The sequence below is a fragment of the Triplophysa rosa genome, linkage group LG20 (assembly GCF_024868665.1).
Source record: "Triplophysa rosa linkage group LG20, Trosa_1v2, whole genome shotgun sequence".
Taxonomy (NCBI): Eukaryota; Metazoa; Chordata; class Actinopteri; order Cypriniformes; family Nemacheilidae; genus Triplophysa; species Triplophysa rosa.
The window spans coordinates 2,691,834-2,718,693 of NC_079909.1; the positions used below are offsets into that span (position 1 = coordinate 2,691,834).

At 37.8% G+C, this 26,860-nt stretch overlaps 2 protein-coding genes across 2 annotated transcripts in view; one reads left to right on the forward strand and one right to left on the reverse strand.

Moving 5' to 3' along the window:
* Positions 1-3,629: 3,629 nt before the first annotated feature.
* On the reverse strand, positions 3,630-6,139 carry cnbpb (CCHC-type zinc finger, nucleic acid binding protein b). The gene is made up of 5 exons (XM_057361596.1): positions 6,012-6,139; positions 4,654-4,778; positions 4,501-4,566; positions 3,935-4,133; positions 3,630-3,860 (listed from the first exon to the last, which is right to left on the reverse strand). Exons 2-5 carry the CDS (start codon positions 4,754-4,756, stop codon positions 3,743-3,745), a joined length of 486 nt encoding a protein of 161 aa, XP_057217579.1. The 5' UTR covers positions 4,757-4,778; positions 6,012-6,139; the 3' UTR covers positions 3,630-3,742.
* A 4,390-nt stretch (positions 6,140-10,529) lies between these two features.
* raf1b (Raf-1 proto-oncogene, serine/threonine kinase b) overlaps positions 10,530-26,860 on the forward strand; it is a 34,167-nt gene continuing 17,836 nt past the window's right edge. Inside the window, exon 1 of the mRNA XM_057361595.1 lies at positions 10,530-10,588. The gene's annotated coding sequence lies outside the window, so the exon portion shown is untranslated. The remainder of the gene's footprint in view (positions 10,589-26,860) is intronic.

Below are 26,860 nucleotides of genomic sequence, written 5' to 3' on the forward strand. Positions count from 1 at the left end.
CGTTGACAGCCCAAGCAAACGTTTGATATCTTGAAACATATCCAGGTGAACTTATTTATTTATTAATACTAATGATGTTAACTAGTAATTTAAGCCATTTGAACGATTTCTCGAATATGTGTGTCAAGAAAACCTAAATTGTGTCCTTATGTCATCTAGTGGTGAGCGATGAAACTACACATTGTGAATTACAGAGGTCTCTCCCAATTTATAAACAAAAAATAAAGTTGTGTTTGCTTGTCAAAGCGATTTTTATGGGTCAAAACAGATTAAGTATTTTCCTAAAATGGTAGCTGTGTGGTAAAGTGTGTCTGAATTAGCCTTCACAGAGACTTTTGGATATTGAAGCTAAGTGTTAGTAAACCTCACTATCAAATGCAAGAAATCTTTTAACATTGCATTGCTTATACCTGTTAATCCTCAAAAAGTGTTTGCTAAGCGCATCAAATTATTAAAAAGTCTTAGACAGCATATTTATCACACAATAAAAGCTGAACGTTGGAAACAACCCATTTAAAAGTTGCAGTGCTGATCTTTTAACTCCCAAGTGCATCTGTTTTCAGTAACCCTGACCATCGTAGATTTTGACTTAGTGTGCAGTTTTGCCATTTCCATTTCCAATAAGCACCTGCGCGTGTGAGCGGCTTGATATAAACAGGATTTGTTGCTGCACAAAAGTGTAGAATACAAAAGACCTTTCCATATCATGAGTGATGTTTTTCAACTTAAGATTTTCTAAATATTACTGATCATATTTTTCAGTCTGTCTCCGTTTTATCATTTTTAACATTTATCGTCTAAGTCTGATCTAGGCTTTGCTTCGGAAAGGTCTGTTTCTGGGCACATTTTTTTTTTTTTAAAGTTGAAGGTCGGGTGACAGATGATGTCAAAGTAGCATTTTCTTCAAGCAGTTGAAATATAAACTGCAACCCATTTCTATTTGCATAGCAGCTTTCAGAGCTCTTATTAAAATATTTAACTGGCACCTTGCTCTACATAACGCAGTGTGATTTTCATAATGTGGTCTCATTGAAGCCCATGGATTCCGTGATGGTTTGTTGTTGAACGACTCATTTTCATTACAGAAATCCTGGTTTGTAGAAGTCATGCAACTTCGGCTGTCGATTGATCTTTTTACCAAATCCAATTTCCTCAAAATGCACAATTCTTCTTAGACATCTTTTATGAAGCATCACTAGACTGAAGTGGGACCAGTAATCTTCTTCAACTTCGATAGCCCTGTATACAAATGCACTACTTTAATTTGTCAAGCTCTCCTGACATTGACAATGTCTTGTTCATTCTCGACCTTTAAAAGTACTTCCAAAGACAACACCAGTCTTAAACTTGCTTAGATTCCTGTGGTAGTTTGAGTATGTTGTGAACCGTTCACTAACAGCCACACAGTTGTGTAGTATCAAATCCCTCTGATACTGTTTATTGGGCATTCAGCTCTTCCGCAGTACTGAATAGATCTCCGGTTACTGAAGCTATGCTTAGTTCTGTAAGGTCTGTTCTTATTGATCCATGGTAACCTGATAGGGTCCACACCCCCCGCACTACTTTGGTATCCCATTTGGCTTCAAGAAATCTAAAAATAAAGTTTCTATGCGAGTCACATGAAAGTAGCACCATCTCTTAACTAATTTTTTTTTTAATAAGATGAAATCTACTTTTATTATGGAATTTGCTGCAGTTTGCATGCACACAGACATAACTATGTAAATCTTGATATGTGAAGTTCAATTATTTACTAAAGAAATTAACTCTTGCAAGTTCATCAGATACCTTGCAGGCCAGCTGCTGCATTGAGCGTCTTACTCTTCAATTAACCAATGTAGTAAATTAAATAGGGCATAGTCTATCTGGTGTCAAATTGTTTTTTGTAAGTTAAAGTGATACTTCAACCAAAAGTGAAAATTCTGTCATCATTTACTCACCTTCGAGTTGTTCCAAATCTGTATAAATGTCTTTGTTCTGATGAGCACAGAGAAAGATATTTGGAAGAATGCTTATAACCAAACAGATCTTGTCCCCCATTGACTCTCATAGTAGGAAAAACTACAATAGTAGTCAAAAGTGCCCCAGAACTGTTTGCTGTCCTACATTCTTCAAAATATCTTTTGTGTTCAACAGAACAAAAAAAAGACTACTTTTCAAATTTTCCTATGGGAGTCAATGGGGGGCAAGATCTGTTTAGTTATAAGCATTCTTCCAAATATCTTTCTCCGTGTTCATCGGAACAAAGACATTTATACAGATTTGGAACAACTTGAAGGCGAGTAAATGATGACAGAATTTAAATTTTACAAATACAATGATAAAATATGCTTTAATGATGCGATCATTCAAAAACAGTCCCATTTCAGAGTTATATACATTTGTAAACATTTTAAAAAGGGCAGAGCTTGAAAGCTGCAAAATAATTATGATCGATCATAGACTTTTATTTTAGGTTGGCTATATTTACGTTGGGGTGTTACAGGGAATGCCTGGAACTGATCCCAGCTTGCAAAGAATAGTCCCATGAGATCTAATTTGACACTCTTTTACTGAGAGAGCAGGGCTAGAAATCACTTATTCTCCATAACTTTTGAGTTAGTTGTCAATTGCAGTGAAAATCATAATGCATTTTGAAAGGTCCCATCATCTTCTTATGGAAGTCAATGGCGTAACGTTTAGCCCATATTTGCTTAGAAAACGCGCATACACCTAAACACATCTTGACCCGAGATTGTATCAAATGAAAATTGTGATCTAAAACAAAAGCTTGCTTTACAGGAAAAAAACTGAGCCAAATGTGGCAAAGCAGAAAAGAAACGTGAGACGTGACACCCCTTCCTCCTCCAGTTTTATTGATAGTTTAAAATTACATTTCTATGTCCTAGAACTTCAGTTGCATTCACCTTCCGACTTAAAAACTGAGTACACGCAAATGATAGTATTTTTTCCAGAGTAGTGATATTGTACAAAAATAACCTTTTGATTTCTGTGAAAACATTCACCTTTCTACAAACTCCAAATATGTTTTATGAACTTTTTTTCCTTTTATTGTTATTTTATTGAACGATCAAAACTCCATCGCAAACTCTTGGGATCATTAGTTAGGTTTTCAACACCACGGCTGCTGCGATCCAACAGCCAGCATTTCACCAATGATATCTTTTTTTCTGAAACTGTTATTACACGACGTTTTATATTACACGTTACGGTGTTTCTCCACATAGCTGCGTACTGCTGGTTCGGCCTGGATAGACCTGACTGTAATGTGTCCTGTGCTGCTGTATCAGGTCAATCGCACGTAGGCTAACTCAGTCTCGTTGATAAAACAAAAATGCAAATCATTCAGAAGCGAACGCCTCCGCGATTTGTATGGTTCTTATTTTATTCAACCGATTTTTTTCCCCGATCTCTCCGAGGCTACGTTCCACGAGTCTCTAGAGGCCTACCCGACAAACGTTCTTCCCACTCAACTCACACATCCCTGCTCACCAGTGGCATGGAAAGGGGGTTCTTTAACAAAGCATTATACATAACACCTCTACCAAACTAAACATAAACATTTTTTTGTATTAAATGCAGAAAGTGGAAAGTTTTTTCCACCCCTTTCCTCCTTTAACATGTCAAGAGCTCACTGGCCTGGGAATAGCCTCTATCTGCCAACCGTTGGCCAGTGAAGAGGATTCAGAGAAAATAATACAACCATCAATCAGAAAAAGGAGGGGCGAACAAGGAAACGGGACTAAGCGGTGGCCTCGATGGTGCACTCTTTCGCCACGTGGCCAGATTTCCCGCAGTTGTAGCAGTTGACCTCGCTCGCCTTGCTGCACTGCACGGCAACATGACCGATCTCACCACACCTGCCGGGGTCAAAGGAAACTTTGTTATTTTTTACACGGGACAATATTCCGGTGGGTTAACCCTTTAAATGTACCTGTAGCACTTGACTTTCTCACAGCCTTTCTGAATGTGTCCAAAGCCGCCGCAGGAGTAGCACTTCTGCTCGTTGGCATGGTCACAGTCACGGGCCATGTGGCCGGCCTTGCCACAGTTGTAGCACACTTGCTCCCTCTCCTTCTTGGGTTCCTTGCAATCCCTGGAGATGTGGCCACTCCTGCCGCAGTTGTAGCATGCTGAAAAACGCCAGATAAAAAAACCCTCCTTATTATCAGTCAAGCATATTTGCACAAGCACAAGCAATTTGTTTGATTTGCAGGTTATATTGTACGTGCACGTTTTCAACACTTTTACTAGAATTGAACTTTTTGAGCCAAATGTTCAGCTAGCAGATCAAATAAAAACAACATTTTACAAATAACGTTGACATATAAAGCAAGTTAACTTTTCTCAGATGAAAATACATGAAAGTACAGTTAATGCTAGTGTAGTGCACATTCACTAATCTTTTTATTCATTTATATAACTAAGCTTTCACAGAAACGACTAATCACAACCCATTTAGCAATCGTCAGCGAGTTCATATTTCATACATGCCCTTACCGTCCTCAGTCCTCTCACAATCCCTTGCAACGTGTCCTGGTTCTCCACAGCGATAGCAGAAAAGATCTACAGGTACATCAGGACACACGTGTCATTTATCAACTCGGCAATCGCCAGTTCAGTTCACAGCATACACAACAGAGCGGCTCTCACCTTTCCCTCTGCCACGGCCCTTGCCACGTCCACGTCCAGCATTTGGACAGTTCTTGATCCAGTGGCCTGTACGGCCGCAACCAAAACACTCGTTGCTGCTCATAGCCTCAGACTGTACCCTACGGCTGAAAAAAAATGACAATGAAAAACAGCCAGCATGGCATTCGTTGAAATACACTGCCAATGAGACACAGTTGACAAAGTAGTGCCATAAGAGTTGAAGTCATTTCTGTTTTGATACCACAATTATGTCAGATATTCAACGAACAAACAAACCTAAAGGGTGGTGCTTGAAGAATAAAAACGGGCTATAAAAAGGTGCCTATATGGTCTGCCAGTAATTCAACCTGAATAGCTGGTTAAGTCATTCAACAAAAACATGCTGAACCAGCTGGTAAAACATTACCAACAAAAGTCAAATGAGTGGATTTGACTAAACAGCTGGTGGACAAACAAGTCTTTCGGTGCTTAGACCAGTTTCTAGGCTATTTTTATAGCACATGTCTGAGGGCCTGGCACGTTTATTCATAATAACGTATTTACACGTGGTTACGGTCCAATCCCTAGCACTGCCTACCTAAACAAAACTGACCAATCGTAAAGAGAAAAGCATAAAACAATACATCATTAAAGAGAAAAGCATAAAACAACACATCATTAAAGAGAAAAGCATAAAACAACACATCATTAAAGAGAAAAGCATAAAACAACACCATTTAAGAGAACACACGTTGACTTTGATCCTCGAGTCGATGTCCAAAAAGTGCTGTCTAGGTAGGCAGCTCGCTAGGTTTGTGACACAACCCATAGACATCTACTACAGTCTGCATGTGTCTTTAATCTATCCGCAATACTGTAACGGGGTCATCGCTCACAGATCTGTACATAACTGTTACACGTAAAGTAAAAAAAGATGATCTTGTGACATGAAAACATGATGAAGATCAGCAGCGGTCTTCAGGTCTCGGCCTTTCAACTCACCAGGTCCATCACGCTGGTTCCCACAGACCCTCTCTCACCATTTGGGAGACCATCCAGTCCCACGACGCCATTATATCTATCCTTCAGCTACGTGCATGCGCTCGGACTTTATCTGCATTCGTAAATTTCATACGGCGTCACCGAAACGCCGCGATTACTCGCGACTTTCCCGCTCGCAGCCTGTCGCAGTAGGCCAAAGTGCGCCGTCAGAAAACCTCGCTCGAGCACCTTTCTGAACAGATTAAACCCCACCGATTCGTCTCAAAACCACATCTCTGCATCTTAACACAGCGGAGACACTCTCCGACACCGTGGCGATGTCACCACACCATATGCACCGTGTTAAATGTCGTGATTTCGTCCTTTAAGAAACTCACCTCGACGACGTGACTCGTTGCTGTTTATTTTCGGGTTCCTCCTCTCCGCGCTGCGCCACACGCGGTTTGCGCACGGCACGCTCATGGCCGACTCCTCTTGTCCCGCCTACCGCGCTTTGCGCACGGCACGCTCATTCAACACACCACACATCATATCAGCATACATTCATCACTGACACACCACCACCATTTATACATGCATTAGTATGGTTTTTATTTTCATGTCAAATAGAGTAGGCTATTAATTATAGAATGCAGATATCTCTCAAACAAACAGCAATTGCTTTAACTATACTGGTCTCACTAAAAGCAAACAGACAGAAAGATGGCAAAAAGCAGTCACCTAAAAACTTTTCTGTTGCTTATGGTTAAAGTCCCAGTGAAATTAATAATTACAATCACTATTTTTTTCATGAAATATCGCAGCGTTTATTGTAAATAGTTTATTAATGTGGGTCATTCTCTTTTTAAAATTCGTGTGCCCTCTTTAGTTAAAATCTGAAAATGCACTTCCTTCCTGTAATGACTATCCATCCTAAAGGGGTCATATGACACGGCGAATATTATCGTTTGTTTTAGATGTAATGCAATGTGTATACACGATTTAAGGTTCAAAAACGCTGTATTATCCACATACCGTGCATGTTTGTATCTCCTCTTTGCCCCGCCTCTCTGAAACGTAAGCTCATCGCTCTGAAAAGCGAGGTGTGCTATGATTGGCCAGTTAACCAGTGCATAGTGATTGGTCGAATACTGCAAGCGTGTGACGTAAATGTAACGCCTCTTACCATATTTGGAACATCAGGTTCTAAAGCAATTGTACTGACAGGTATGCCCACCTTACTTGCTTATACATTTGGGCGGTCTAAGTCAAATCATACCACGAACTCGAACTGTCATAGATTTGTGGGGGTGTGGTTAGATAAAATTAATCTTTTGTTCTTAAAATTTTGCAAATTAACGTGTCTAGTACATGCATGGGCAACTTATAACACACCAAAGACACAGAAATACACGTATTCGCGCCATATGACCCCTTTAAATGCTGTATATCCGTTAACTCCTCCCCTTCAACTGTCAGTCTGCTGCTGCCAGTTCCATTTCAAAATGCAATGGCTGTTTTTATGCATCAAATCGCAGAGAAACACGCCCACTATTTTTCTCATTAGAAATTCCATTTCGAAATGGAATTTCACTCAGAACTGGCAGCAGTGAAATGGAATTTCTAATGAGAAAAATAGTGGGTGTGGCTTTTTTGTCACTTTTTTATTTCACTGGGACTTTAAAGCCGACCAACTAAATAATTCAAATGTGTTGGTGAATCTGCCGGTAGCTCGTGTTCAGTATTTGGTAATAAATAATACATGCATATTCATCCATGAATGAGATTTTATAGCTGACCAACATTTATTTACTTATTCAGTTGATATACTATATATCGCTTCACAACCCTTCATGTATTTACTTTATAGTAGTGCTGTCAATCGATTAAAAAAAATAATCGGATTAATCACACATTTTTTCTGTGATTAATCATGATTAATCGCACACAACAATTATATTTTAAAATATACTTTTACATTTTAATAATTTCACATTTAATCTTCAAATTGATGTAGAAACAACATATTTCTTTAACAGCATCATTTTATGAAAGCTAACATTTTGATATTAGTATTGTAACTGATGTCTCTATTAAATTGATTATTTTAACATTAATTATAGCCATTCAACAGTATAATTGAGAGCTCATGTAGGAAATTGAAGGACACTTTACAGTCTTTAATGCTAAATTATAAATTAAATGCAGAAGAATTCTCATTAAAGCTATAAAATCACATTGATTTCTTCTTTTATTTTGTTCTTTGATTAACATTAGTGACAAGAGTCACAGCAGCACGTTTAAGAACGCGGCCCCTTTAAGAGCTGTCTCAGTACGCAGATCTGACCGTCACCGCACTCCCATTTTCACAACTCTTTGCATTCATTTAAGATTTTATTTTACACTTTGAAGTCTGTGCTTAAGAAAATGCTAGACAAAACGGGCTTTCTGACATAGTCTTGTGTGGTTTTATCCATTCAAGCACGAAAGAGAACTTAACACGGATGCGCTGTCTGACAGAGATTCACCGACGCAGCCGTTACTGTACACACCAGACTGGACCTCGCGTTGCGTTTTGCCGCGTCCCACAGTTTAGAAGCTGTCTATCTTCATTGAACGCGTCAAAGCAACTGTTTCAAATCGCGCTTAAGTGGTTTAAAAGCCTGTACACGAATAAGAGCGTGATTACATAATGTAACGCTAGACAAAGGATGTCAAAACAAACGGATGCTGCGTTAATTGCGATAATTTTTTTCTCACGCGTTAATTTGAAAAAATTAATCGCATGCGTTAACGCGTTAACGTTGACAGCCCTACTTTATAGTGATTCACCTGTCAATGAAGGACAGAGTAGAGAGCGAGAGCGAGAGAGAGAGAGAGAGAGAGACATACTTCTGTGCTGGAGGCTTTTATAGAGGAGTCAACTTACTTATGGGACAGAATATTCCAGCATCTCTCTCAGAATCAATACATTCAGAGCTGTGCTCACTGCTCACTGTTAAGGTAGTTTGTGTATTCGGTGTGATCATCCAATTGTCTCAATAAATAAAACATAAAAAGGTTTTTCTTATTTGTAAACAACACATATTATACAGAATGATGAAGAATGTTATAAGCTAAAACATACATTTAGTCTTTTGAATCCGTTATCCAACATATAAAAAGTCAGCCTGTCACAAACGTTCTGTCATTGCCCAGTGAAATAATATTGCCCAGCAGGTATTAGAGTTGTTTTGTTTACTCTTGTGCTGTTGTCAGATGATGCAAGCTTGAGGGAATACCTTAAATCTGTGTCCTGCACTGTGTTCTCTCCGCCTCATCTCTATGAGAGCTGAGTGCATTTGAGATGCCCTGGGATTTAGAAGCCACTCATCTGCAGCTCTAATGCTGCCCCAGATGTGCCATAGATGTTATATTTTTTTTGTGTGGATTTACACTATAGGACTAAAATCCTGAGTAAATATACAATTATTTGGTTTTGAATCAACAAAGAAAATGGGTGTGAAAAGAAGCGATCAAACTGAGCATTTGATGGTCCCGTGGTGGGATATGAGAAGATAATCATGATTCAGGTGAGAATATTAAACTCGTAAATGATCATCTTTTAGGCTCACTTGAACACTTTAATGAGACTATTTATAATAGATAATAGATGATGTCTTAGTCATTGGATCATTAGTTAAAGGAGATAATGTGCTGTGGAGATTGTCCTCTGTATTACATCTTTGATCTTATACCTTGCATTAATGTGCTTGTGGATGTGAATTAATAGGTCATAGGTTGAATAATTGACTATGTCAAAACTCAAACAGATTTTTGATGTTCACTTAATTCGTGTCATTTGACTTTGGTAACATCGTGTTGGAGTAGGATCTGTGGTATATTTTCAGTTATTTGTTAGTTGTTAGTTACAATTTTGAAGTAATGTGTTTATTTGTCCAAGTGATGGCACTGTTTATTCAGACAAATCAGGATGTTTAGTGTTTCTGTTCTGAAAAGCAATGCAACGAGTGATTAATACGACAAAAATATTTACAGGTACAATTAAAATACACGTAGGCCTACAGATAACAATGTCCAAGTTGTATACACATTAGACAACATTACATTTACATTTAGTCGTTTAGCAGACGCTTTTATCCAAAGCGACTCACAGACAGTTCAGGGAGCATAAAGCGATATGTCATACAGGAGCAATAATACAATAGACTAAACAAACGTTTAGAAATGACAATATTTCTTTAGTTTTATTAAATAGGCTTTTTAAAATGAAGAGTTTATATAATTAATAGGTAACAGATAAAAAAATTGCAAAATCATGTCTTTTATTTTGTTATACATGTGTATGTGTTTGAGTTATTATTACTTAATAAAAACAACTCAGCTGCAGTTTGATTGATATTATGCACGATAAAAACATGATTTTATAGTAAATTTAGCCTATTTCAATTTAAAATGGCAGATTTGAAAACGATGTGTCATTTATATGTATCTATCCTTCTTACGTTTCCATCTATCTTACATTTGTTGTTGTAGCTCAAGTTTTGTGTCAGAAAAAAAACTAGGCAAATAAATTGACACTAGATTTAGAATTAATTTATGAACAGAACCATGAATATAATCGATGAATATACAGGATTAAATCCTTCAGGCAATTTATTATAATTTCCATGTTGTTATGATATTCATGCCGTGACTTTATATTCTCTACATCTGTATTATTATTATTTATACTTTGTTTTACAATCGTTTTTTGTACAGCTGCTTCGCAACAATGCAAAATCGTGAAAAGCTCCATAGAAATAAACCTGAACAGAATCTACACATATTTAAAGCTGCGACGCGACGCAAGCGTACTTCATTCCGTCGCGTCGCGGGCAGTCATGAATATGATGACGTCACCCTGGTGTCACACAGTTTTTTTTTCTCCCGCAGCGATAATCATGGCGGATCAACAATTCAACAACTTTCTCTGGTGAGTGAAGCTCGTCTGTCGCACTACACATACTTTATATCGTGTAGATAAACGTGCGTTTCGCAGCTCAGCTCTTTGTAGACGCTTGGTTGTAAGTGAAAGTGTAAATGTTTGCTGTTGTGTCGATGAAACCTCAGTCGAAGTTGTTATTGTTTGTTTGTGTCTAATTTGGAAATTTATGTAAAGAGAAGAGCTTATCGGTGAGATCTTTGTTTGTAAGTTAGACACGCTTAAATTGGTCTTGCAGTATTTCTTCCTATAGTCACAGTCATCTGCATGGCTTTCTAATAGAGATCCAGCGATTACTAAAGCAAGGACACTAATTCACTTTACACTGATGTTTGTTTGCTGGTTACAAAAACGTCAAAGCATTTGTATATGAATGAACAATAGATTTATGACGGAGGTTTTGTCGTTAAATAAAATTATTATGGATCTCATTAACAGTGGATCAAATGATCTGGGTCACATATTCTGCTTTTTGGCATTCTCTTCTGCGTCTGTTTGCTGTAGGTTACGGTTATTTTGCTCAGTTCTGTTTAGAGGAAAATGTTACATTAACCAAGATGACTTACTTTCACACTTCATCACTGGCCCAGATTGTCACTCATTTTCTTCCCACCCTGCCTGTACTTGGTTGCTGTTATAACAGTGTGTGTAATGCCTTTAAGGACTGTATTTGTATGGATGCATTAGAGATGTAATCTGATGTTATTGTGGTTTAAAGGTTTTCTAGAGTCATCTGTTCCTCTCTGACCTCAAGTAAAGCAGACATGAGGCATTCAGCACTTACTCTAATTGTGCTGCTGGATTGCTGATGCAAGATTTACAGAACGGCTTTGAACTGTTTTTGGGTGATAAGGAGAATCTAAACAACAAGAATATCATTCATCTACATTTGATTCTTTTTTAATCGAAATCCACAAAACAATCTGATCGACTGCTGATTCCGATTTCAGAACATTTTGATTAAAGTATCATCATGTAGGCTATTTGTGATGAATTTTGTACCTATTCTCTTGGCTATTTTATATTTACTTAGTTGTCACTTGTTTTACTAAACAATATAGCATTGTTGTTCTCCGTGCTATATTTATTTATTATTAGCTGTTTTGTTGTGAATCTCTGCTAAGATGACAGTCTCATTGATCTTTATATGAGATGATTTGACTTCATCAGGCGTCATTACCAACTAGTCAAAATGTGAAAATATTTTATTATGAAACAATTGACTATTTCTGATTATATGTGAGTTGCAAGCTTCAAGTTAACTTGTGGAAAATGTCATGAGCATCACATGCAATAATATCGATATAAAAACCATGGCAGCACAAGGCGACCTGTATTTCAGGACGCGTGATGATGAATGTTCGTGTTAAATACTTTATAGTAAAAGCACACTAATGGCCAAATCAGCCATGAGAGTTTCTGTCTGTGAGGACACAGACCTGTTCGACAGGTTTCTGATGCCTGAACAAAGAGCTACAACACTCGAGGATGAGTTCAGTGCGCACAAACCCAGCATAAGTGCTGTGTTGCTTTCTGTGCGAGAACAGGCGGATATCACTGCGCCTCATGCGAACTGGGTGAGAAATGTGTTCATCTTGGCTGCAAATGCTGCGTAACTTGCATAACTGGTCGCAAACATGAGCTGTCCAAACCATCGGATTGTAAAAGGGCAGTTTCCAGAAATAAATCAAGCAGCTTATAAACTAACGGTACTGTTTAGCATGTTGACAAAATGTTTATATGCTCTCCTACTTGCAAGTCGCTTTGGATAAAAGCGTCTGCCAAATGAATAAATGTAAATAAGTCCATATTGGTATCGGCCAATAAATGGTCATTTTTAATGTTATCGGTATTGGCCGATAATCAAATTTAGGCCGATATATTATAGCTGATAAATTCTGAATAATTTCCTCTGGTTAAACTTCTTCAGGTGCACGCTGCTCACAGTTAAGATCCAGTACAGTACTGTCTTTCTGTCGTGATCATTCACTTACTGCTATTAGCAAAACATTGTTGATGTGGTATGTACAGTATTTATGAATGTGTTTAAATCAGGGCTGTCGCGATAAACCGACGATAAATATCACGTGATTTATGCACAGCTTTTGAGTGAAGTACGGGAAAATGCTGCTGCATCCAAAAGCCAGAGGGCGCTCTCGTGCGGAAACTCCAAATACGCACTGCAGAAGAAGACCATAACACGTTCTAGAATCTAGGAAATGCCTATAGACATCTTTTTATCACTGTTACTTAGGGATGTAACGATTCACTCAGCTCACGACGCGATGCGATTCACGATTCTGATCTCACGATGCGATTTATTCACGATTTACTTACGATTTATTTTGAAAAAATAAGTTGAAACCAATTAGAAATGAACAACGTCCCTTGCATTATTTCTTAAATGCTTCACGTTTCTTTGTATGATAAAATAATGTTTTATTTCAAATAACAAAACTAAACTGCAATTTTATAACAAATTAATAATAGAAAAAGTCTCTTTAATATAAACAAACTAATACTGTCTGTGCTTTTCTTGGATTTTTTTGCATTTAAGAAATATCAGCATCCACGTTTAGGTTTGCAGTGAAAATAGCGGCCCCTGCTGTTCAAAAAATGTATTGCGATTCAGTTCAAGCCTCAACCAATTTGAATCGTCGCTCATTATAACCGATTTTCAACCGGCTCACGGTGAATCGTTACATCCCGACTGTTACTCAAGCCTTATAAGCCATTTTTATGATAATAATGTATATTCATAATGATCATGTTTTGATCATGTTGCGACGCAAACTCGCACTGCTATTAGAATGAGCAGCATTTCCTACTGATCCCAGAGCCGTGCTTCACGGACAAGCTACGCATTAAAAAAAATATCGACACATTGCATATCGCAGCCAGCTTGATTTCAATAGGATTTAGTGGTATCGCAACAATTTATCGTGCAGCCCTAGTGTAAATTATAGGAACAAAAGCACATTGTTCGAAGAAGACTGCTGTCTGAATGCTTTCTGTCTTGAGACCTGTTAGACTTGTGGCTAATTGAGAACACTTCTGGGTTGCTCTGGAACAACATCTTTCATTTGTTTATTAAATAAACATTATACCAGAAGTTTAAAAGTTAAAGAATCTTAAATTAGTGTAAAGTAGGCTTGGTACATGATTTTTCAGGGAAAAATAGAATGTTCAGTCTCAGAAAATGTTGTATTAATATTTAGATATGGTATATCGGCCAATATATCGGTTATCGGCTACCAATGTTCAAGAATTATCGGTTATCGTTATCAGCCAAAATTGACATATCCGTGCATCCCTAGATCTAAGCGTTAATGATGCTGTCATGTATTCAAACACCACTGTACTGTTCACACCACAATGACATGAGGGATATTTAACACCTAATCTACAGTTCTCATTGCACTGAACATGTGATCGGTAGTCCTACAAGAGCACATTTTTATCTTCACTGCACTGCTTGATGATATTTTCAGCATTGTTGTGGGAAACTTTTCAACCAAAAGTATGAGTCTATAAAAAATGTTTGTTCTTTGCGTTATCATTCCCGTGATGTGAACAGTAAGGTTGTGTTAAAGGGATAGTTCACCCAAAATGAAAATTCTGTCATCATTTACTCACCCTCAGATTGTTCTAAACCTGTTCAAATTTATTTGTTCTGCTAAACACAAAGGAAGATACTTGGAAGAATGTCAGTAACTGAGCAGATCTCGTCCCCCATTTACTGCCATAGTAGGGAAAAGAAATACTATGGGAGTCAATGGGGTACGAAATCTGCTCGGTTACTGACATTCTTCCAAATAACTTCCTTTGTGTTTAGCAGAACAAAGACATTTATACAGGTTAAAAACAACCTGTGGGTGAGTAAATGACAGAATTAACATTTTTGGGGGAACTAGCCCTTTAAGTCCTGCAGATGACCTTGTTTATAAACTGTGGGGATAATTTTTTAGAGGACTATCGCTGCAAGTCACGTAGTCACATTACAAATACAATACCCACTTTAAAGTTGGCAGTGCTGTATGAAAAAGGCCAAAAGGTTTCATTCATTTGTGCCGTTGTGAGCTGACATCAGACTACATATCAATGTGACATGTTATTAGACTTCTGGCTGAATGCTTTCACCTTCTGCACTGATATTTTGTTGACACGCGGTCTGGATGAGGCTCAGATTCGTTGTCTTGTACTTGATTCCTCAGAGTATCTATAAATAAACAATTTCCTTGAAAGCATTTCACATACAGACTATCACAGATTGTACCAGTTTTGTACCAAGTGGTTATTAATTCACGTAAGATGAAAATGGGTGTGACTAGTATCTTATGTTATGGGTAATGGTATGTGTTGCAATATAATAATTTTTGCTGGAAATTGAATTATTAATTGTCCGGTAATGTCTTATTTTGGTCAATCCAGTGAATTAAATACTTATCCTTTATAAAAAAGTTATACTATTTTTTTATCCTATTAAAAGATGGGGTAACACACGCAGTTTCTGCCAATCTCATATTAATCTTGAGAAGGGCTGAAACGATTCCTCGAGTAACTCGAGTTATTCGAATACAAAAACTCTAGGCAATTTTTGGTGCCTCGAAACCTCATTTAATGCATTTAACTACAGTACACACAGAGCACTGCGTTTCCCCACGGACCGTTATTACTAACGCACAGCCCGCTAAACTCTGTTCATGTTACAGGGCTCTCAAGTCTCACGCATTCACCGTGACACGCATTTTAGTCTGTTCACACGCTCACACGTATTTCTCATGCTGATAAATAAGTGATAGCTTATTGAAATGGCGAACTGCTTTTTTACTTAGTTTTAGTCTATTTTGCGAGTGAAACTTGTTTTCCGGCTGCATTGAGTCCATAAAACTAGATTCGGACTAGTGGATGCCAAATCTTGTTATTTACACATGCCATCTGTCTGTTCTGTGTGTCTGAGTGAATGAACTGCCCAGTTTAACGTGCTACATGCGTGATGCTCATAAATTTGTCTGCGTCTGCACTGAATGAGGACATGAACTTCACCTCCAGAGTTGCTCTGAAAGTTTATTTCACGAACATGTTATTGTTTGAGTGAAGAAACAGACATACTAAAAAATAAACGTCTTCCGACAACCTGCCAAAATAAAAGTCATAGGCTATATATTACTGTTTAATAGTAAAAAAAGAAACTAAAACTAATTTGTATAAACTAAATGCATTATGCATAAGCTGAAGTTAGTTGTTTACCTTTGAAATTATTCTTTCTAGGTTTATTCATGTTTCTTATTTATATATTTGTATTATATTGCATTTTGAATTTAATATGGCAATGGAATGTACTAAATGGGTTTAGTTTTCACAGATATTAATGTATGCAATTTCAGCAATAAAAACTTTAATTGTTCTAAAAAGGAAACAAATTTGTTGTTTTACTCATTTTAAGAGACCTGTCTTATTTTCTCTTGTATATTTAGTATTGCTTTTTAATAATGAAAAAGTACTTATTATCCGAATACCCGATTAATCGATGGAAAATCAGTAGAATACTCGATTAGTAAAAGAATCGATAGCTGCAGCCCTAATCTTGAGTACCTTTAGTGTTGTCACGATACTGGAATTTCTAACATCGATTCAATATCTAAAATATATCGATACTTGAAACCATTTCTGATACTACGGGGAAAAAACCGCCATTACAATAAGGCCCTAAATGTTTTTATTTTTATTAAAAATGAAATTAAACAAGACTAGACAATGAGGTATATTTTTACATTATTTATTAATTGTTAATCTAATGTTAATTCTACTAATACATTTACTATTTAAAATCAAAGTTGTAAGCTATTTGTCAATATTAATGGACCAGAGCTTACATAAATAGTTGTATTTTTTTAACTAACATTAACATACATTTATATGATTAACAAATTTTAATTGGGCTTTTATTCATAATAATAAGCCTCTTTCACATGAGTCGTAAACTACGTCACCGCAGGGTAAAGCAATTTCCCCCACAGATTAAATCCCATTGTAAAATAATTAGGGCTGCAACAACTAATCGATAAAATCGATTAGTTGGTCTGTGACGTCACTTGCGAGCTGCGCCGTTATAAATCAAGCGCATCTTCTTCCCTTTTAAAATTACCGTTTTAGATGTGTCTCTCGTGCAGCATGAGCTGCGCAGTTTTAAAGTCAGACGTGGTTCTCTGTGGATGCGTCTCTTCGTGCAGCGCGAGGTGCGCAGTTTTAAAGTCAGACGTGGTTCTCCGTGGATGCGTCTCTTCGTGCAGCGCGAGATGCGCAGTTTTAAAGTCACACGTGTCTCTCAGTGCTGCGCGAGGTGCGCAGTTTTAAAGTCACACGTGTCTCTCAGTGCAGCGCGAGGTGCGCAGTTTTAAAGTCTCTCCGTGCAGCGCGAGGTGCGCAGTTTTAAAGTCACACGTGTCTCTCCGTGCAGCGCGAGGTGCGCAGTTTTAAAGTCACACGTGTCTCTCCGTGCAGCGCGAGGTGCGCAGTTTTAAAGTCACACGTGTCTCTCCGTGCAGCGCGAGGTGCGCAGTTTTAAAGTCACACGTGTCTCTCCGTGCAGCGCGAGGTGCGCAGTTTTAAAGTCACACGTGTCTCTCCGTGCAGCGCGAGGTGCGCAGTTTTAAAGTCACACGTGTCTCTCCGTGCAGCGCGAGGTGCGCAGTTTTAAAGTCACACGTGTCTCTCCGTGCAGCGCGAGGTGCGCAGTTTTAAAGTCACACGTGTCTCTCCGTGCAGCGCGAGGTGCGCAGTTTTAAAGTCACACGTGTCTCTCCGTGCAGCGCGAGGTGCGCAGTTTTAAAGTCACACGTGTCTCTCCGTGCAGCGCGAGGTGCGCAGTTTTAAAGTCACACGTGTCTCTCAGTGCAGCGCGAGGTGCGCAGTTTTAAAGTCACACGTGTCTCTCCGTGGATGCGTCTCTCCGTGCGGCACAAGTTGTGCTGTTTTAAAGTCAGACGTGTCTCTCGGTGCACGTGTCTCTCCGTGCAGCGCGAGGTGCGCAGTTTTAAAGTCAGACGTGTTTTGCATGCATCTCTTCAAGCTGCGCAGTTTTAAAGTTTAAAGGGGAGAGGTGTTTTAAATGACAAAATTAAAGATTATATTAGTAAAACCCAATTTGTGGCGTTTGCACTTTGCAAAGTACATAATAGGCTAAATACCCTGATTTGGTGGTTTATTTAGTTCAGAGGTGGGTAACGAAGTACATTTACTTGAGTACTGTACTTAAGTACACTTTTTGAGTATTTGTACTGAAGTATTACTTTTTCTGTTTAATTTTTACTGTACTTCACTACATTTGAATGACAAATATCTCACTTTTCATGGCACAAAAAAAATGATTTCCTTGGCCGACCCTCCCCTCGCTCCCACGTTTGGGAGAGACTATTGTCAGTTGCTTCTAATATGACACACATGAATCAACTCACCAGGTGTGTTAATTATGGAGACATTCACAACATTTTGGGAGAAGGCTAATGAGTTCAGTTGTGTATACTTTTCCCATATCTGATTTACTTATTATAAGCAAAAGATGTAATTACATTTTATCCGATTAATCGAAAAAATAATAGCCCAACTAATCGATTATCAAAATAATCGTTAGTTGCAGCCCTAAAAATAATGCGCTTGTCATTTAAAGCTACTTCCGTTTATCTGTACTGTCTTGTTTTGCGACTTTAATCTATATTAAACATAAAAATTTATATCTGTGCGTTTATCTGTTTTGTGCACTCAAACTGCTAATATTCATATGTGTTTTGAGATCATACACCCTATAGCTCGCGTGTTATTTAAACGTGATCGCGTCACTGTATCATAAGAAATTACTTTAAAATGCTGGTACACTGTTAACATAGCGTGTAACTCGTTAATATTTGTTAGTAAATAAGATATCATAAACTGCTAAGGTAAGGTTTCTTTTTTATTGTAATTAAAATACGATTCTTTGTTCATTCATAATACCAAATGTAAAACTTAAATGGTGAAAACGTTATAAATGTAGAACTTTAAAATTAACCAAGGTTAACTGAGCGTTCACACCAGACGCGACTTGCACGAATGAATTGCGCTATTCGCGCGTAGATGGACGCTTGAACATTTTGAGTTTACTCGCTTCATTCGCGCGTGAAATTCGCTTAATTCGTTGAGAGGGTAGCTGCGCTTTATGTGCTATGGAAGGCTAATCCTTTTTATTCCTGTTTCGATAAAAGTAAGATGTATCGTACAGCTCCGGGTATGCACATACAGCGATGATGATTTTGTCCTCCATTGTTGTTTTGGATTTCTGCCTCCGCTCGCTACGTCGTAATCACGTCACTACTAGAGCAAGCTCCTGATTGGTTAACGCGGCGCGTTAACGCACCGCAGGATGTCCTATCTCATCTTTGTATTGACTTAACATGTAAATCACTTGCGCTTAATGCTTCATTCGCATCTGGCGGGAACGCAGCATGAAAAATACAAAGTATTACATTGCAATGTAACCAATATTAATAAATTAGACCTTATTATAAAATGCTTACCATAAACAGCTGTATTGTCCTTCTCCAATCTTTTAATGGGTCGCTTTCAATAATGCTCATAAGATTCTAATGTTCCTGAATAATCATGGTCTTCCGTTTATTTTAATATACTGTATACTAGGGGTGTAACGATACACTCAGCTCACGATTCGGTACATATCTCGATGCTGGGTTCACGATACGATACACATCTCAATATTTTGAACAAAATAAAAAATTCAAAAGATTTATTTTCAAAATATTTCAGATATATTTCAGTAACTTATTTTGTTGCACATACAACTTAATAAAGAATTTTAACATTTTAAGGCTTAACTGAAATTAGAATTAAGATCAGTGTCAATTTTGACAGCAAATTTTGATTTAGTTTTAGTCATAGTCTTTTGACTAAAATGCAATTTAGTCATCCCAATTTATCATAGTTTTAGTCTATTTTTAGTCGACGAAATCTACATTATATTAGTCTACTAAAATCTATCTGGATTAACTCAATTAATTGGTGTAATTAAATGTTCCATACAAAGATTTAACTGTTTCGACATAATTTACTTTACCTTGGAATTAAATTAAACTAGGTCATTACCTTCATTTTTCAGAAAAGTTGAGTAACTACTGGATATGCATTATTGTAACAGAGAGAATATTAGACCATGAACGACATGTAGCAGTTCATTCAGTCTCATTTTGACTCAATTGACTCGTTCGTTCAGTGAAGAGTATATTTATTAGTACATTCAACCAATGAAACACTCTGACAGAGCTCACGCTCAAGCGCTATTGGCTCGTGTCACTTTGAAGCTGCGCTGTCTTTTCTTTGCAGAAAGTGTGATGGAAGGGATTGGGTGATGTCTTTCCAGCACAACTGCAACTACTGCTGTAACCGGAACATTGTTTACTCTGCGTCGAACGATGCGGAAGTCAAAAGTCCGGAAGCGTGAAAAAGGCCTATCATTAGCCAGGTTTTCATTACAGATTTGTGCAAAATTTAAGCTACGTTTTCTAAATGTCGATTAAAACAATATTGCGGAATGACTGCATTTCCATTAAACGATGTATGCGATTAAAGGCAGCGTGGGTGATCCTATCCAGAAACATTTTTTGTCATGTTGGTTGGAAATCTCTTTACATCCTGATAGCAATCAAGAAGTATAGTGGGCAAATAATATTTTTTATATTATATATCGTCCAAAAAACGTTCGCCCAATCAAAACGTTCTGGCCTAATGCTGTGACTGGTCATGTGTATTTTGCATACCACTGCGCACCCTGTTCACGCAGACATCATATGTCATCAGCGCAGTCACGTCTACTGTGTCAATGTAGGGAGAATGGCGGACAATCATCAACAATCAAACTTTCCTGTGGAACCGACAACAAGTAAATCTACAAAACGAAAGTCAATTTTTGAAAAAGCAGTGACGAAAAAACGTCTGGATCATGAAAGAGAAAAAAACTTGAATTAACATCGGTTCAGCTTTTACATGATGGAGACAGCTCCGGCAGGCAAAGGGTCTGAAAGACAATACCATGGTTGCTCTCTTTCTTTTGGACAGGTATTTGCATGCTTCGAGAAGAATTTAATGGATTTAGTTTGTCATTCGTTACGTGGATTTACGAAACACATTCATGTGTTTGGAGGAGGCGTGGCTTTAGACGGCGAATCGCATAGAGGGTGGGATTATAATTTCAGTGCTAGCAGGTTAAAGTTAGCACCTTTCCAAATCAACCACCCCACCTTTAAAGTGTATTTTGATTCTTCTCCCGATAAGTCATTCTGGCCGTACTTCTTCTTAGTACGTTTTATGGCAGGTTGCAAACCAACTTTAGTACATGGTGCCACCTACTGTGATGAAAGAGTGAAGAGAAATGTCTATATTTCCTTATATATTTTCATATTACCTCACTGTTCCAAATAAATCTCCATACTGCACTCACTCTTTTTCCTGCATTTCGGCCATAATATAAAATATTACTTAATGTGAATTCCTTATATCCTATCTTTCCAAATGTTCTGCCAAAACATACCGCGAATGGTCATGTGAATTTTTTATACGCCACGTGACTTGTAAATATGACAAAAAGTGTTTCCATTGCAGTTTTGCGGAATATGCCTTTATCGTATTGCCTGAAAAAACACCTCATACGAGCGTGAGAACGTTTTTGCGATACCAGGGTTTTTCCTGCATAGAGAAATTGGAGGCGGCCGCCTCCGTAAAATGTCATGCCGCCTCAGACTCTCGCCAAAATTATAACCAGTGTTGTGCAAGTTACTTCCAAACTGTAATACATTACAGATTACTTGTTACTGATATTTAAAAGTAATCCCTTACCTTGCAATACTACTGTCTCAGAATTGTAATACGTTGTAATTGTAATTGTAATGACTCCTGTATTACATTTACCAAAATAACTACAGAAGCAGAACTTGACATTCTAAAATGACAAAATGTCTTTGTATTTTTGTATTTTCAAAATACAAAATACTTTTTGCCAATCAACCTCTTTATTAGACTGCTGATTTCTTGAATTAACTAGGCTACACACAAATAAATACAAAAAAATACTAAGAATAAATGCATTTAAATACAAAATACTATTACAAAATAATAGTATTTTGTATTTCAAATGGATGTATTTGAAACACTGCCCATCCATGCAGTCTAATAAGGAGGTTGATTGGTAAAAAGTATTTTAGTTTGAAAATACAAAAATACTAAGATTAAACGCATTTAAATACAAAATACATTTAATTTTTTTCAAAGGTATTTAAATACAAAATAGTCCCATCCCATCACTGAACTAGATTATATAGAATTCTAGCTAGTCATCATGTAAACGTTAGCTTACCTTGTCATTGCTGCTGGTTACAGGGATCTTGCTAACTGGTTTCCTAGGTATTGTATATATTTTTTGTTCTGTTGAACTCAAAAGATGTTTTGGGGGATTTAGGAAAGCAAACAATTCTGGGTCGATCACCTTTGACTACCGTTATAATTTTTTCTGCTATATATGGGTGTAACGGTTCTCGGTAAAAGATTTAACCGCACGGTTCTCCACCAACGGTTCGGCACGTGGTCCAACACGCTTGGACCGCGGCTCATCTTAAATCTGATGACGCATTAATAATATGGTTCGTTCTAGTGTTGTCAAAAGTACCGGTACTTCGGGTCCAAGTCGGTACCTAAAAATACAAAAGTTGTCGGTACCTAATTTTCATAAGACCCGGTACCACCGACGTACCGGGTCAACCAGGTACTGATGCTCTGTCTGACAGGTTGTCAGTCGGAAACTTTTTATAGACGCAATAAGACGTGATGAGCGGATAAGCGCGGCTCCGATCCACAAGAGATGCGCACAGAAATACTTCAGATTAAAGTCATATCACGAAGAAAACAAACAGAGTTTTGTGGTGAAACGAGGAAGCATCCGGATTTAAGTTAACAAGTTCAAGCGGTAAGTTTCAAATTCTGTTCGCGTTTGCATTATGAATGTTGTATCATATGTTAAGTTAAAGGTTACGTTAAAATAAACGTCCTTGTTTGCGTGTTAATTTGTTAGCGCCAATGCTAATCCAGTCAAGTGTCCTTATTAACCATTTAATGCTTTTATAACTGTAATGTGGTAAAATAAATGGGAGGACAGGATGGGGTTTACAGTACCTGTTTTATTTAGGCCTATCTGAAATCTATGTGCTAGAAAACTAGCATACTAACTGTATGACTAGCAATGTGTATGTCTTGGATAGATAACACTATTAGGTTTAAAAAACCACATTTAAAGTAAATAAAAATCTATCTGTTGCATTTATTATTTTAATATACAGTTACCTTAATATAAGTAATCTTGTGTAAATGCAGTATAAAAACTGAGGTTTGTTCTAATATTGCATATGCATGTTTGTTCAGTCAGTTGACTTACTGAAGTTTATTCTATTTGTCTTATACAGCAGCAGACTGAGGAGGATGTTCATCAGCATGAAAGACCCCAGTGAGCACACAACAGTTTCAGCAACAATTAACTTATACGTCATGTATACAAAATGGCATTGCTTTTTATACATTTATATTAACAATGAGCTTGATTAATAAAATTGTGTTTCAATTAGCATGTACTGGTGTTTTGCTTTGGTACCGAAATTGGTACCGAGAACCGTGGAATTTTACTGGTATTGGTACCGACTACTGAAATTTTGGTACCGTGACAACACTAGTTCGTTCAAAATTATAATGCGTAAAACAGACTGACAAAGTTCAGCTAATGTATGCTTGTCGATGGATACACATTTAATACCTACAGCAAATCAAATAACGTAGACAAATTTCAATAGGATTGATGTATGCTGTACAGTCATTTATGCTTTCATCACCCGGGTGTTGTGAGCATGCGAGTGCAGGTGAGACCTGAACAGCACATGCTGCTGTTTAAACTACACTCATTCAAGCCTTGCCAATTTAAACATTTAAGTGCAAGATGATGCACAAGAAAATCCGAAGCGCGCATAAGGAAAGTCTCAGACATGGCGCAAATATTGAGTTGTCTTTGAAGCGCTTAAACAGACAAATTCACACACGAAGTAGGTCAACATGCCCCTCTTGTCGAGTATCTTAACAAACATAGTAGGTTATGTCTTAAGTGAACGGACGAAACAGACGAAAAACAACGCATGTGTACAGTATCGGTGTACTGGATCGGTTTCATTCCTCTTAAAGCGACAGTAGCATATTCCTGCTGTCTGTTAAAAGTCAAGGAAATCACTCACTGCTTGTGACTCAATAGCTTCTGTAACTTCAATTATGATTCATCTTTATTTAATTTGTACATATGCAATGTTATGTTTTATTTGATTACTTTAATCCATTTCTACCTTAAAAGGTATATATACAGTATCTGTATTCTGCTTTGCTCTGTTGTTTTATTGGTGCTGTTACTTGTAGCTTGATTTGATTATTTGTTCTTATTTTTATTTGTCAGTAGTCCCTTTTCCCTGAACATAGCACAAACCGAACCGAAACCGTGACCCTAAAACCGTGTCACAAACCGAACCGTGAGTAATTTGAACCGTTACACCCCTAGTAGTCAATGATAGCTGTGTCTCGTTTCGTAAGGTTGTATAAGGAGGATTCTCAAATTAGAATTAAACGAGAAGTCCTTTGTAGGACATACTGGCAAAAGGAAACAGGAAGTACCACGTTGTTATGACAGCACTTTGCACTCGAACACTTGTCAAATGAATTAAAATGATTTCTAGATGATTTTAAGAGGTAAAAAGTTGGTTATGTTCTACCCTAAACAATGCCAAAAGAATTAAACAAATGTAAACAAATTTGCCTTACTGTTTTAAAACGTTTAAAAATCACTAAACACTTGTAAACCTATTTACTACATATGCCTACTAAGATTAAAAAAACTTGACACAAATTGTTAACTGTTCACATTTAAACACCACATATTTGATTGAATGTGCAGCTGCTGCCGTTTATTCAACACACGTTTATTTAACAGACGTTGGCCGACGCAAAGAATTGTGGGTTATCTCTAACAACTAAGGATACACCTCATGTGTCCTCCGAAATTCTCATGAAAGTAGGTTGCATTAAAAGGGTGCCTACGTAACAGGCTTCAAATGAGACCTCCGGAGGACGCAGCCTTCCGAAACGAGACACAGCCGATGCCAAAGAATTTTCAGTTGCTAACATTCTACCAAATATCTTTGTGTTCAACTGAACAAGGAAATTTATACAGGTTTGGAACAACTAGAGGGTGAGTAATCTATAACAGAATTTTCATTTTTGGGTGGAGTGTATCTTTAAAAAAGATCCCATGTGTGCTCGAGGTTTAAATATATTGCATATGTATAATGATGTGTACAAGCACGTCAATGTTTTAGTTGTTCCAGACTGCGTATAGCGCTGCTCAAACGTGATTTTTGGCAGCCGGGAGAATCAACTGTTGTACACTCAAGAGTGATTTCTTTCATTGTGCAAGGTGACATGCACCTTAGTACGAAACATTGGTAAAAACATAATTCGGATTGTCTAATACCACCGTTATATTTTCCTCTTTGGTTAAGCTGAGCTCCCGTGTCCCTCCCTGTACTGTAGCCTGCCTGTCAGACGCTCGTTCCCCACACTTTCGAGAACGGGTCCCGGTCCTGGAGTTGCCAGGTATTAATCTGAGTATGAATACACATTAAGAATCTCATCAATTAACATTTATACTTAGAATATAAACAAACAATTTGGCGGCCGCAGTGCATTATGAAAGTAGCCCCAAAACCCGCAACCGGCCCATAATTTTTCCCGCAACTGCATTTTAAAAATAGCCCAATTGTGTGGAAAACCGAAACCCTGGCAACACTGGCGCTAGGGCTTACAGCGAACCGGGCGGGGTCAATAGCCTCGGACCTTTAGCTCAGAGACTGAAATCATGCCACGTTACAATACAAAATACAAAGTTCCACCAGCCAGAGGGAGATGAATGACACCACAGGCGTCTATTCACGAACAGGAAATAGAACTTACTTGCGGGATTTTTGATTTGTTAATGTCTCGCGGGCGAAAAGTTTGTTGTAACGCAAGCGTTACTGAACATGTACCGAGTAAATTATTACTGAAAATTGATTAGTAATGCCTTACACTACTGCGTTACAGCAAAAAGTAATATGTTACTGTAATACATTACTTTTGTAACGCATTACTCCCAACACTGATTATAAGAGGTGTCTTCACAAGAAATGCTGTGTGCCGGCCACAGCTGTTTCGGAGGTCCGCTGAAGCCGATCACACTTCCATGTTCGAACGGCCATAAGGTTGACAAGACTGGTGGTGTTGGGATTTAGAGAAAAAACGAAAAATTCTGTCATTTGTAACTGCAGTTGCGGCATTATGCCACAGTGGAGGCGCTGTTTCGTTATCAGCACACTGAGGCGCTAAAAAGAGTTTCAGAACAAGAGTTTGTTTTGCATCCAAGTACGTTTAATTTCTTGAAATTTCTTGAATTAACATGACGTACATCATTGTAATGTCTTTAGCTGTGCCGTTGTATTGTTGAATCAGCGTATACTGTACACAGCCAGTTCGCCAGTATGAACGCACATTGCGTTCAGAACGACTCGCAACGAATGACTCATTTGAACCGATTCATTTAAGCTATTGAACTTTTCAGTCACTAGCGAATATAAGAGATCCTTGAATCATTTAAAGTGAACCACAGAGAATGCAAGATGTGAATGAGCTTTGCTCATTTAGTAAGACTGGTTAATTCAGTTGGCTATTGTGGGCTGAAAAGTTAGTTGAAAATGATAAAAAAGCTTTATTTGATAAAAAACACTTTTCTGTTTGGTTGAATAAACTTGTAATGTCTCAAGGTCACTTTGGTTAAGCCACTTAAAGGTACGGTAGGCCTACGTGTGTGTGTACAAGATCAGGATGGCACCACCTCCGCCTCATTTTGAGCCAGGAAAACCCTGATGGCCAGTGCAGAGTCTCAGCAACACATCTGGCGCTTGGTGCATGCTCGTTTACGCTTCCCATGTTTACCATATCGCTCTATGTATGTGCGCTGATCAATAATTTCATCCACTCGATTCATTTGCCCTGGTTAAACGTTATTTATGTTAGAAAGATGGCCAGTAGCCTACAGAGTCTCAGCAACAGTTCTCATGTTTAATGCACAGTTTCTGTCTTTATGTGCGATCATCAATGATTTCCTCC